Raw genomic sequence first — 12,998 nt, 5'->3', positions numbered from 1 at the left:
CCTGTGCGAGAATGTGCTCTTTAAAGCGCGGTAATATTTGCTCAAAAATGGAGAAACGTAAAGCACGATGCCGTCAAGTGGAATTCCGTATTTACGGGGGGAACAAAGACAGCTTGAAAGCGTACCAAAGAGATCAAAGACGCAAAGGAACAATATCATTCAAAAGACGCTATGTTTGTTACATACAACCTCTGCCTCACTCCTTTGCCGCTTGTGCCAGCTCATTGCAGACAAGACCCTCCTGGGAGGTTGACTCAGCAAGCGCATACGGATCCACATAAGTCGACGAGAACTTGCGCGCAGGTGTTCCATCCACAAAGAGGATAACTCGCTCTGCGTAGGTACTCCCCTTGGCCTCCGGCAGACGGAAGAGTGCCCGGATAAAGAAGAGTAGGGCAGTGCCACTCCAGAAAAAGCCGGTCTTACCAGACGCATTCGAGGCAGTAGGGTTCATGAAATAAGCCTCCAGCACTTGCGAAACGACATTGGTAATTTGGTAGGCTGCGCGCGCGAGAGAAACAGTCAGGGGTCGCAATCGTACCGAGGCTACTCAATGTCTATTTTGTCAGCAAACTGGGCTACCGTAAGGTCATGATAATCGCGCTGGGTTTTTTGGCTGCGTTTATCTTTGTTGTCTTGTTCGCCAACACCGCCGCCGTCCTTCTCGTCGGCCAGATTCTCTGTGGTCTGTCCTGGGGTGTGTTTCAACAATCGGGCCTGCCTACGCCTCAGAGGTCTGCCCGGTCAGCCTGCGTGGCTACCTCACCATCTATATCAACATGTGCTGGGCCATTGGCGAGATTATCGCATCTGGGGTGCTCTATGGCCTGCTACCCCGGTCCGATCAATGATCTTATCGCATCCCCTTTGCTCTCCAGTGGATATGGCCCGTGCTTTTGATGGTTATCTGCTGGGTGGCACTTACTAGGTGGTTATCGTAATCATCCTGCTAGTAACTCAGAATTGAAAAATCATAATGTGCTTAGAGGTGCTTCACAGCTATCACAGCCTATACAACAGCATAGGTATTCCATAACCGAGGCTTCTACCATCCGCATCCTCATGCCCATCGCAATCTCTCATGTCTCCATAGTCCGACTAAAGTGCTTCCACATTGTGCAATTTCTGGTCTGCCAATCGGAAACGTATTCCATTGCTGTGTTGTTGGTCTCCAGCCGGAGTTGTGACCCTGGAAATGGCCCCCAGGTTTTCCATTCCGGCGACTCAGGGCGTTTGCTGGTGTTCGGGTTCAAATGTTGCACAAAACTCGCCCAGTAGGCCATGACAATAGGCACAATGGGAGCGTTAATTGTGTAATAAGAGCTCGCAGCCCAGCCCGCCTGTCCTGGTCCAAACACTGCGCTTGTCTCAAAGGTATGGGGCACCCCGTAGCCGCCGGCCACGGTCCCCGGGTCCAGTACATTGTACCTGTAACTCCACACTCGCGCGGCGCTCACAAAGCGCTCTCCGGCGCTGGCCATCTCGTTGGCAGGGCAGGTAAATGTAGCATCGCCATACGCGGCAGACGCACTGGGGAAGAATTTTGCGTGGCTGGGTAGGGGCGCCATATTCGCGTATTCTTGATTGATTTCTTCTAACTGGCCCGGCTTTAGATGGGGATAATTGGCTCGAAGGAAGGAAGAGACCTCCGTGGCAGTAGACGCGTTATTGGCAAACCATGACCCCTCGTTCGTAACGTGGCCCACAAGTATAGGCACGCGGGCGAACTGTCCCGTTGTGAAAAGTGTGTATAGTTGATCGGGAATCAATTCGCCGTCAATGACAGGTAGCCAGTAGAAAAGTGGCGTGGGATCGCCGGGTGCAGTGCCCGGAAAGGCAGAGGCGCCGCTCGCTGCCTGAAGAGCAGAAATGTTCATCCTGCGTAAACAGGTAAGGGACGAGCAGCCAGTCGAGCCTAGAAGCCGCTCATATTGAAAATTCATTTCTGAGACCGATCGAAGCGTTGGCCAGAACGGACTCTCAAGGATCGCACCAACAAACAGCTGCGCCTCGTCGTGGCCTCTGTAGGCTGTGAGGTGATGGGACACAGAACCACCACCAGCTGAGGTGCCTTGTATGACGACATGGCTTGGATTTCCGCCGAACTGATAGAGAAACAATGATTAGCTGCCTGTGTACCTTTATAATGGCCTTTGGTAGAGCTCCACCAACACACCTGCCTGATATGCTTCTGAACCCAGAGAAGGAGCTGGCGTTGGTCGAGAAGGCCGACATTCAAGTCTGCATCATGCCCCAACTTGTCACTGGCAATAAACCCAAGAACGCCGACGCGGTAGTTGAACATAACCACAACCATGTTGCCACCCGAGGACTGAATGATCTCCGTGCCATTATAGTTCGGGTTCCCCATTGCTGCGTACCCGCCGCCTTGGATATATACCAATACGGGCAAATTAGCCTCTGCAGTGGCGCCTGAGGGCTTAAAAACGTCGACAAAAAGACAGTCCTCCTCTAGACCGTTACCCGGCTGCTGTCCCGTACCGAGACAGAGAGCACCGAACTATAAATGGAGTTAGTGACTTAGCCAAGGCTTCGATAATGTTTTAGAACAGATTGTTCCAGATGACAACGAACCTGTGATGCGTCTTGTTCTTCATAATGGTACTCAGGTTCTCGGGGTGCTCTGAACCGCAGGTCTCCCGTAGGCGCCTGCGCATATCGCATACCCAGGAACTGGTCCACACCCCCTGGAAGCCTCACACCACGGTATTTCGAGTATCCAAGATCGACCCTGGGGTAATCCGGCTCAACACTGCTGTAGGGAAGTGACGAAGCCAAGCCACTCCATATGGCAAGGAGATGAGTGCTCCAGCCGAGGACTTTATGTGGCATCATAATGTGTCTGGACAAGTGAAACCGAACGCCAAGGACAGATTTCTGCGGGACCTGTTGCACTCTTAGCAAAGTGAAGTCCTCTTCACATTGTGGCGAAGCTCCAGGGCGTGTTTATAGCTATTGAAGAGCAAGACACCCCATAGCCACAGCCTAAATCTGCAACCCGCCACAGTGCGGGGGAGGTATTTCGGCATCCAATTTTTCAAGCAGGAACAGGTGCTATCGTGGGAATCACCCTCAACCTGTGGGGTACAGGATAAGTCCATATGTTTATCCATTTTTCCGGACATGGCAGATTAGAGAAGATTGTTAAACCGGGCATAAATCACCAAGAGCAAGAAAGTGCCGTGTTCGTATTCGGGTGGAAGGAAAGGCCAGTGAAGCTTGCGTAGTACTAGTACCTTGGTAGCGTCGGGATTCCGCCATTCTGGTTGGCCCAACCTTAATTGTTTCCCGCACTTCTACCCCATTGGAGTGTCAACTGAGACGAAGTCACACCTCCAGTCGTCGATCTCGGAGAAATCCTCGGTACCCCGTAATGTTTGCAGACCGAGACTTTCGTCAACACATGTGCGCCAGAGCTGATCGTATCCAAAATTATCGGTAAAAATACCCCCAAATCAGGACGTTCGGGACGTATGAGCGTCGAAATATAATTAGACAGTTATATTCGACAGAGATGTTGTTCGCTGGGTAAGTACAGCAGAATGTGACAACGAACTATGTGTGGAGATAACAGACTGCAAAGCAAAACCAAAGCATCATTTGATGTTTTGGTGCAGCGGTCGACAAACTACGGACCTCCTTCACTATCGATAGAAGCTTATTGCAGCATACTACCTGCATGTTTCTATTGTTGTGCATCCATCGCAGCATTATTACAATGTCACGCGTTGATCTAGACCCAGGATGCCATGCCCGAGCCTTTCTCGCGATGATATCCCCATCTTTGACTAACACATCCTCGGCGCGGCTTAGCACTTTGGACGAAAGCTTGAAAGCCTCTAACTCTATCAAGAGATGCTGGGGCAACTTTGTCCCTCCCAACTTAACTACCACATCAGGTTTTGCACCACCTCTGTCCACAAAATGCATGTAAAGACGCAGGCGCCCCCAAGCAAGGTGAACGTTGGTCACTTCCGTGAAACCGTTAAGAAAGATTAAGCAGTTAACCGCAGCGTTGCTGAATCCAGCGAAGTGGTCTGAAATATCTTCGGTCAATGCATTGAAGCGATGTGCTGTCCTACTATCCTTGAGGTTTGTCAGCAGGGCATCCAATGGCGCTTGGGGATACGTGTACAAGCTTATGCAATTTTACGTGAATTCATGTATTAACGTCGATATGGCCGAAGGGCAGGAAACATTATGGACTATGAAAACCTCACCTTTTAAATTTTATTTCCTATGTGGCTGCAGAGGGAAAACTCGAACAGTCACAATGACATCCCAGCAAGTATTCGACAACATCTACGTGGAGGCTCAACGGAAACTTGAGAGGGCTCAAATAAAACAAGTAGCCAGGTTGCTTTGGGGGCTCCATGTCCAATCAACATCAGTCTCTTGGCTCCGCAGGGTGCATGAGAGCCTGCTATACCCATATTACCACCAAAACCTGCGACCTCGAAAACGAGAACGAAGATCTCTGGGCCCGAAATGATGATTTCAAGAGGTACTGTGAATGGCACGGACTGCAAGCAACGTAATTAACATTAAGTCATGAGTGGGCAAAGAAGCTCCTAGGATGCATTTGAGGCAGCCTGTCTTTAGATGCATAACCGACAAAGATTAACCTTTGCCAAGGAGAAAGCATATTATCTTGACGGGCAATGAAATGGTCATGCCAACACTACTATTAATGATGCTTACCCTCTAAGTAAAAGCTGAGCAAGCTCGGGTGCTAAAGTCGAGACTTATTTATCAGCTCGGAGGGATCTTTGTCCACAACCAGGCACATAAAAAGTATATGGGCACCTTCCACTTTGCGAAACATGTAGATTTTCCATGGGTTGTGCGTTAGTGGGATCCTGTAAACGGAGTGTATGGTACGAATGTGCCATTATTGTTGATCTTCTGCCCTTTGCCTTCATAGCGCCATCTGCTGATATATGACTCCGTCTTTCCATCACCTCCATTACTCGTAGCGTACGCGCCGAGGAGTGCGCCTGAGAATTTGTTAATAAAATCCATGGTGGAGCTCAAAATATGTAGTTGTGCATATAATCTGAGCAAGCAACATGCCATGCGAACAGGCTCTTATACAGCATAGGGCGCGACATACCTGTAAATGGACCATCACCACCGCTCAATATTGTTGCAGGCGCGATCCCAATGACTTGATTATCCGAATGCTCTTTGCATGATGCGGCAGAGAGAGTGTAATGCGTTTCATTGACTGCATCAACCATTAACCGTATCGGTGCACCAAGCCAGCTCTTGGGCAAAATCTTGGTGACAGTTGGAAGGGTTCCGTTATAGTTACTGCTACTGGACGGTACGTTGGTGACACGGAATCGTAGATGCATAGCTAGCTCCGCCGTGCCCTTTGATCCGAAATCGTTCCCAGGCAATAGCACAATACCCAAGTCAATGTGCTGTGTTTGCGTGAGGAAAACTGTCACGCCAACCTCCTCCTCTTGCACCTTCGGCTCGAACAAAACAACATCAACACTGAAGCTGAATAAAGTGTCTGTCTGCACACGCATGATGAGGCTCAGCTCTTCTACCGTTGTCAACGGTGCAATGGACGTAAGATTGGACCTTGATGGACGCAGTCTGAGCGTATTTGGATGTCCATGCGGGGAAACCGCAAACGCATCTTTTGGTGGAAATCGCCAGTGTAGAAAATGTGGCGGGATCGTTGACCCGGGATGGAATTCGATGATATCCGGATCTTGAAGAAAGGGGCCACTTCCAGGTATTTCTCTCGTCTGCGGCGGCAGCGGCCAGCCGCTCATTTGACCCTGGACTTTTTGCAGAACGGGCCATTCGCCCGCCTGCCAGGTCACAGGAAACAAGACGGTCTCACGACCCATTGGATAATTCTTCCATGCAGGACCAGATCTTGTGGCAAGGGCGGCGCCCCACCAATTTCCAGACGCGTCTTGAAAAAGGTCTGCGTGACCGACTGTCTGGAAATACTCAGTAGTGTTGACGTTCGAAAGGATAGGATTCGCTGTGTAGCCTTCGTACGGACCCCAGATATGTTTAGAACGGGCAATGGCTTCGTGGTGTCCCAGTTCTGTTCCACCTTCTCCAATCATGAGATAATAGTAACCATCTTTCTTGTACATTCGCGGCCCCTCTGGGATGAATTCAGTGAACCCTTTCCATATAACAGAAGCGGGTCCCAAGGCCCCTGTCGCAAGGTCAATGGTCTGCTGATGGATGCCAGAGAATTGGAGGTATGTTGTTCCGTCGTCATCCCAGAACAGGTTCGGGTCAATATCGAGAAGCGGAAATACTAGGGGATCGCTCCATGCGCTATCTTCGTATGGGTCGGTGGTCGTGAAGATGAACCCTGTGACAACGAATGGTATTTGTGGTGTGTATGATACTATTGCGTAGAATTTGCCATCATGGTACCGAATGCTCGTTGCCCAGAGACCACCATTCTGGACTGTTGTATTTCCAATCTGTGGGACTTGAGATTGCCTCGAGAACACGTGGCTAGATAACCGCCAATTTATCAAGTCTTTGCTGGTGTAGATTGGCATTCCTGGGAAGGCGAGAAACGATGATGTCGTACAGAAGAAAGAATTATGTTTCTCAGCCACAAATATGCAACTTGGATCGGAGTGCCATCCTGGCAGTATGGGATTGGTGTAAGTCGAGTTTGTGCTGATCGACAAGGCTAGCGCTGGTAGAAAGAATATTGCACTGAGGATTTCCCTTAATAGATACATCTTAGAGGATATAAATGGAGGTAATGAAATAGATCCGATGGTGATTTTGGTGAAGGCCACTGGGATCGCTCAGGTTAGGGCATATGGGCATTTTACTTTGCTTCTGCGTAACGCCCACGCTTCTCTTCTCTTTATGGTGCGAGAATTGATTCATGATCAGCGGTAACTCTCTGAAAGTCGGGTCCTTCTTGCGATTCGTCCCAATTTGCCGAAACGAACACGAGGTCGGGTCAAATGGTGCGGGAATGATCAATGTTCATCGGTGCGATCGATTTTCCTCTATCCAATCGGTGTTCTGCGGGGGTTTTCCTTGTTGAGCCAGCAGCAGACGAGGAGACATTTGAGAAGTGCCATGCGCGTAATTGTAGTGAGGCCAGTGGACACATTGATTTGGTATCCTCATTTCTCCTGTCGACACATGTCATTGCGACTCCCGCCCCATCTGCTAGAACACAGCCATTTTCGCCTCGCAATGCCCATAATGTAAACAATTTCGTCACTTCCAACGACGAAGCGGATACTGAAAGGGAGCCTACTAAAATACTAATGAACGCCGACTGTGATAGTCGACCAAACGTACCACAACTGCCTTGTTAGAAGTCCCTCCTGCCACGCGATGAATGCACAGTAGTTACAAAAACAGGTGCCTATCCCTGGAGCGGCTTTGGTGATGGGTGACAAGGCGGGTTTGGCGTTCTCTTATTGGATCGGGTAGCACTTTGGGCCTGGAGCTGGAGTGGACCCGGGGACTGGAGTTCGACGTCTCTTTGGGAAAAATTTTGTCATTCCACCTGGGCATTATCGACAGGGGACAGGGTGGGGACTTGCCCTGGAGTCCGGCACTATGCCTGGAGGGTGCATGGGGGCAAGTCGCAGATTATGGAGAGTGGTCGCTTGTACTCGTCCAGCAACCGGACCGATGAATCCTTGAGTCTTGGGTTTGCGGGGGTTCCATCGCCCCAATTTCCGCTTTTTGCAAGGTCGCAATGCGGTTGGTGGATTTGAGATGCATTCAATGAAGGACTTCCCTTGTGAATGGTCAATTGATCGACAAGATTTTTTTCACATCAGGTGTACCGGTCCTCCGTAGGCTGTTGTGGTTCGGAGACATTTTCCGGAGTGCGGGGAAGCCGATTGGCCCTGAGAGAACCAGGGGAATTGAGTTGATGGATGACTTGGGGTTGGGATACGTCGTATTGCTGGTTGTTCACGGCTCCGGGAGATCGGGTCATCACGTTGCGTCCGTATTTTTTTTCTTTCAGACGGCCCCTGCTTGAGAAGGCCTGAGACACAACATTCAGAAAATCAGAAAGCAAGAAGGGCAGAGTCGCAGAGCATGGCGTATTATGGTGCGGAGATGGACCCATACAGCTGGTATTACCATAACCTACTATTGCAGAAATTTCTCTTGACTGATGCAGTATCTGGACGCGTCAAATCATTTGTGCATAATCTGCCCCTTGCAAAAATGGTAAGCACGGGCACGAAACCAGGTAATGGAGGGCTTCACCGGCTACCACCTGCAAGATCAGACATTCATCGGAGCCCACTGCCACAAACGACCAGCATATGCATCAATCGCGATTCTTGAGCTGACTATTACAATCGAACGGTGCCATGGAATACACCACGTCACGGCGCGTTTCAACATTGAGCCAGCGATCTTGATTTATGCGTGTTGTGAATCGAGACTCGACCAAGTAAACAATGGAGTTTCGTATACGGAACTTATTGCGGATACAAGCAGATTGATTGGAAATCAATCTGATATCTATCTTATATATATAGGCCCTCAGTTTCTCAGATGTGAGTAAGAACAAAAGAAATCTTCCTCTGAAGCCTCCCACAGGCTATGAAGACGAATCAGAGACACAACACGAAAATAGGCAGTAAACCAAAAATTCCATCTGGATAAGAAAGTAAAGCAGAGATCAGAAGCAAGGCGGGAGCAAAGCGCACGTTACGTGAGGCGGATGGGTGGCCTTATTCTCCTGGGGACAACGCTAGCATACCATAGCTTTCGAGCGATGGGCTATGAACTGGTGCAGTTTGACCACATTCTTCGTTCTCATCTTCGTGGGACGATCACTAGCTCTCCATAGTCAGTCGTTCCTCCAACTCCTCCTCCAACCTGAAGTTAGTTAGGTCCTGCCATGCTTACAAGAGCCGGGGTTGGAACGGCGAAAAAAGTATCACATAGAAGAATCGGCGAAACACATTGTTCGAGCGATTTTACCACTCTAACGCAGACTTAATGGCCGCAGCCAAAACTTGGCCTTCAGCTGCCTGTGCATCGGCGTTAGGATGATAATCGCAACCAGTTGCGGAGCCTTCAGTAGGCCAGTCCACAAAATGAGCATTTGACCCAATCTGCGAGACTGCATTCTTCAGAGCATTGACTTGCGTGGTATGCGAGTAGTCTCCTGATGGATAGCCATCGCCGAGCATCGGAGAGGAGAGTAAGAAGAATTGTGCCTTCGGATAGTGTCCCTGTATGGATTTGACGAAGCTGACCATGGTGTTGGTGTATGTGGTAATATCAAGTTTTGGGCGGCCTTCGTAAGGATTTCCGGACGAGTCATAGAGAATGTAGCCCCAGTCGTTAGTACCGAGGTTGATGACAACAACGTCAGGACTCCAATCCGAAGGGAAAGTGTAGCTGTCATCTGCATCGTTGGCACCATAACGGGTGTAGAGTGTGGGCATGGTGGGATTGTTTTCAGGAGTGGCCGTGACGTAGTTTCGAACCAAGCCCCTACCGCTGTATGCAACGACGCTGTAATCTGCATTGAGAGAAGTAGCTGCCAAGGCAGCATACGTCTTAGGATTGTCCTCAAGCTCCGCAGAGTTGCTGCAAGGAGCAGTACCGTCTAGACCGTAGCCGACCGAAATTGAGTCACCGACAACCTCGATCTTACGCACAGTGGCCGCACTCGGGATTAGAGCGCCGTCGGTGGTGATGTCGCCAATCCAGATACTTCCAATGGCGGCTTCAGAACGCTTTCGCAGCTGAACGGTGTGATTGCCCCAAGATAGGCCGGAAGGGGTTGAAATGGATGAGCCAGCGACATTGGAGATAACTACCGGGTCGCTGTTGTCGATGAAGAGGTCAACACTGTTGCTCCCAGTGATCTGGGTCACAGCGATAGAGGCAGAACTTCCCTCAAAAGTAAACGCTACTCCGGTGCTCGGCCAGCTCAACTCCTTGGTTGCAGGATTGACTCGACCGAGATAGTGAATATCACTGGCCGGCCGGCACTGCCAGTACCATTGATTGACATACGCGCAGGCGTATCCAGCAGTACAAGTGGTGCCTCCTGTATAGCCGTCACCACCACACTTCGAAAATGCCGGAACTTCCGCGGTTGCAACAGCCGCGATAGTGAGGATGGTGGGATAACATTTCATGGTAGAAAGAAGGCACCCAAGCCTAGTAACTCGCTACAGCAGAAAATAGAGTGCGTTCGGAAGTTAGAACTGCTGCACTTGAAGTCAACCAAAGTTATTCATGACAAACCTGTCCCTATGGACAACACTCACCCTTAAAATCTGCATTCGAGTGGTAAACTGCCCGGACGAGCGGAAATTTCGTCACCCCGAAAAGGGCGCCGAAACTCCTCTATTGGGGATGGATCTTGGAGATGGGGCTTTGTACCGTATGAATGAAACAAACCGTAACTCAAATGACTGCTTCGGCATCATGCTTGGGAATAGCATGGGGACGACCAATGAAAGCAAGTAGTTGCATGAGCGAGCATCAATAACCCTGTTTCTCCGAATGCTTACATACTGATATCCCGGGGCTACAACGTTTCTTGGGTCAATTCCGGTAGGAGCTGCACAGAGAGCAAGCAATGTGGAGGTTGATCAATTTAAACTTTTATGTGATGAAACGTCAGTGGGGCCTGTGGCATTCATGCCAATTTGCGGAGTAAAAGACCTGAGGAATCGGATTTAGCCAAAGCTGCCATCACACCTTCATTCCGAGTCGTGCGGTGGTCAAACGGAGATGTAGAATCGGCTAATTCAATATGGATTCCAAGGGCAGTTAGGCGCTTAAGGAGGCTGGGCTCCGGATAGTAGTAAATTGCGTAGCTGGATGGAACAGTTTGCGCGAAGCGCACTGCTAGTCTGCCTCAAGCTTTGCTTTGATCTTCCCAGGAACCATTTTCAATGGCATTTCGCCAAGAAATGGTATTGTGTCAACAGGGCTGATGCTTTCAAAGCCTAACCTTGTGATTGCTCGGTTAAACCAGTTGAAACAATCCCACTTTTTCTCCATTTTCCCGGAGTTTAATTTACGGTAGAGCTTTACTCATTTAGCAGAATTGTCCGGTTGGTAAAAGACAGTTTTGCTTGTTCGTCGGCGGATCTATAACGATCGTGTCATAAGACAGCAACTAGCTTTCGAGCATGCATAAGATTCGTGGGGCAAACACGAGACGGGGATGGGAGGGTCGCCCGCACGGGAGTTACATCGTTCGTACTCTCCCCAACGGAAAAGAATTGCGGAGGGTACGGTGGGTATCAAACATGGGTGTCCTCCTGATGAAAAAGGCACTGGCAACCTCACTTTCCTTCATCTCGAAACAGCCAGCAAGCTGCACTCTCGTTCTTTGACTTCCGCTTCTGTACTTCCTTACAACTTCACGATGAAGCTTTCTTATTCTCTTTTCCTGCCCATTCTTACACTCGGCAGTGCCGTGACTGGATCAGTCCTTGCTAAGCGAGAATTGTGCGGCCAATATGAATCCCAAACCTCGGGCCCGTTCCTCTTAGACACGAACCTCTGGGGCAAGGGTTCCGCTACATCTGGATGGCAGTGCTCTGGTATTGACTACCAAAGCGGAAATGAAATCTCATGGCACACTGCTTGGGACTGGCAAGGAGGTCCAGGTAGCGTCAAGAGTTACACAAACGTTCAGTTGGGATTCAGTTCAAGGCAGATTTCTTCCATCTCGTCAATCCCAACTACATGGAAGTGGCAGTAAGTACTGTGTTTACCCTAGTCTCTGACACTGGTATCTTATATATTCCCTGCTATACAAACGGCTAATGTGTATTTCTATGAATCGCGTAGACAGACTGGTTCGAATATTGTCGCGGATGTCGCGTATGACATCTTTACCAGTTCGTCCTCTGGCGGATCATGGGCGTATGAGATCATGATCTGGGTTGCTGCCACCGGCGGTGCTGGACCCATCTCTAGCACTGGAAGCGCGGTTGCCACTGTCGATATTGCTGGCACCACATGGAAGCTTTTTACAGGCCCCAATACCTCTTGGACGGTCTTTAGCTTTGTTGCCGAAACCGAACAGACGAATTTCGATGGAGATCTTATGGAATTTTTCCACTATCTGATTGATAACCAAGGCTATCCTGCTACTCAGTATATCGACACGATTGCAGCTGGAACTGAGCCGTTTGAGGGAAGCAATGTGCAGTTGACAACTTCCGAGTACACCATCTCGGTCAACTGAGTTATCGAGAGATGTCTCAGCGTGTGGATTCTGTGCCTTGCACTTGCTCAAAGCTGATCTTGTTTGTGAACAATGCTACGTTTGGTTCGTTCGCTGTCAATCCAAGTCCAGGTAGAGTCAGCTTTTTGCAAGAGATTGGGACTGAACGCTGGATATAGTACGAGTTATCTGTCTTTCGTATTTGATGCTTTTTTCTCATGTTTATATTCTTTTTTTTTTTAACGGAAGGTGAACTGTGCTCAGCGCGTACCCAAAGCTCTCTCGTGGCTGAATGCTTCCGCTTAAGCATACATTGCGTTCATACATTGAATTGTCCAAACATTCCTCGCTCGGTAGCAATCGTAGCCGCAGTAGTGGTAGGATCGATTTGCATGCCAGTGATAGCCACGATCTCAGTTTCGCTATCCGTGATTCTTCACGGATACCTCTCTATTTCTTCTTCACTCTTATTTTCGTGATGAGGTTTTCTTTCAACCACATGCGTAACACTAAAGCTCCATGGTGGTGCAAAAACTCGGCCCCAGAGACCTTTCATGTCTACATCCCCAGTCCTCCTCTCGAAGGCCATCTGGATTTCGGCAAAAAGGATCACCTTAAGGACTCATAATGTCCAATAATCCTTATTCTTTCCACCCTAGGGTTCCACTTTACCTGCTTCTCCACCGGGATGTCAATCCCTCTGGATCGGGAAATTTGACAAAAGACGGGAACCTTGGGAACCTTAATCCGTACAGTAGCCAATAATTCGTATTTAAAACAA

General features: G+C 49.4%; 4 protein-coding genes across 4 annotated transcripts; 1 reads left to right on the top strand and 3 right to left on the bottom strand.

The window, feature by feature from the left end:
• Nucleotides 1-885: 885 nt before the first annotated feature.
• BJX67DRAFT_392063 (Alpha/Beta hydrolase protein) lies at nt 886-2,917 on the bottom strand. Its single transcript, XM_071034888.1, has 3 exons — nt 2,596-2,917; nt 2,177-2,521; nt 886-2,105 (listed from the first exon to the last, which is right to left on the bottom strand). Exons 1-3 carry the CDS (start codon nt 2,854-2,856, stop codon nt 1,080-1,082), a joined length of 1,632 nt encoding a protein of 543 aa, XP_070888508.1. The 5' UTR covers nt 2,857-2,917; the 3' UTR covers nt 886-1,079.
• Nucleotides 2,918-4,869: 1,952 nt separating this feature from the next.
• BJX67DRAFT_392060 (glycosyl hydrolase) lies at nt 4,870-6,912 on the bottom strand (the record flags this gene model as incomplete). The annotated part of the gene is made up of 3 exons (XM_071034887.1): nt 4,870-5,018; nt 5,135-6,706; nt 6,855-6,912. The coding sequence occupies 3 exons, from the start codon at nt 6,910-6,912 to the stop codon at nt 4,870-4,872; spliced, it is 1,779 nt and encodes a 592-aa protein (XP_070888507.1).
• Nucleotides 6,913-8,990: 2,078 nt separating this feature from the next.
• BJX67DRAFT_379078 (SGNH/GDSL hydrolase family protein) lies at nt 8,991-10,166 on the bottom strand (the record flags this gene model as incomplete). The annotated part of the gene is made up of 1 exon (XM_071032491.1): nt 8,991-10,166. One exon carries the CDS (start codon nt 10,164-10,166, stop codon nt 8,991-8,993), a length of 1,176 nt encoding a protein of 391 aa, XP_070888506.1.
• A 1,244-nt stretch (nt 10,167-11,410) lies between these two features.
• BJX67DRAFT_392058 (putative xyloglucan-specific endo-beta-1,4-glucanase A) lies at nt 11,411-12,314 on the top strand (the record flags this gene model as incomplete). The annotated part of the gene is made up of 2 exons (XM_071034886.1): nt 11,411-11,745; nt 11,839-12,314. The coding sequence occupies 2 exons, from the start codon at nt 11,411-11,413 to the stop codon at nt 12,236-12,238; spliced, it is 735 nt and encodes a 244-aa protein (XP_070888505.1). The 3' UTR covers nt 12,239-12,314.
• Between the last annotated feature and the right edge of the window lie 684 nt (nt 12,315-12,998).

Source organism: Aspergillus lucknowensis (assembly GCF_044049455.1).
Source record: "Aspergillus lucknowensis strain CBS 449.75 chromosome Unknown BJX67scaffold_9, whole genome shotgun sequence".
Taxonomy (NCBI): Eukaryota; Fungi; Ascomycota; class Eurotiomycetes; order Eurotiales; family Aspergillaceae; genus Aspergillus; species Aspergillus lucknowensis.
Note: the sequence above shows the minus strand (reverse complement) of the source record. Positions and strands in the feature narration are given on the sequence as shown.

Coding starts and splice junctions, on each gene's coding strand:
- BJX67DRAFT_392063 (XM_071034888.1), bottom strand. CDS start 2,856: ATGATGCCACATAAAGTCCTCGGCTGGAGCACTCATCTCCTTGCCATA. Junction 2,522..2,595: donor AAGAACAAGACGCATCACAG/GTTCGTTGTCAT, acceptor CTCCATTTATAG/TTCGGTGCTCTCTGTCTCGG. Junction 2,106..2,176: donor TTCAGAAGCATATCAGGCAG/GTGTGTTGGTGG, acceptor TTTCTCTATCAG/TTCGGCGGAAATCCAAGCCA.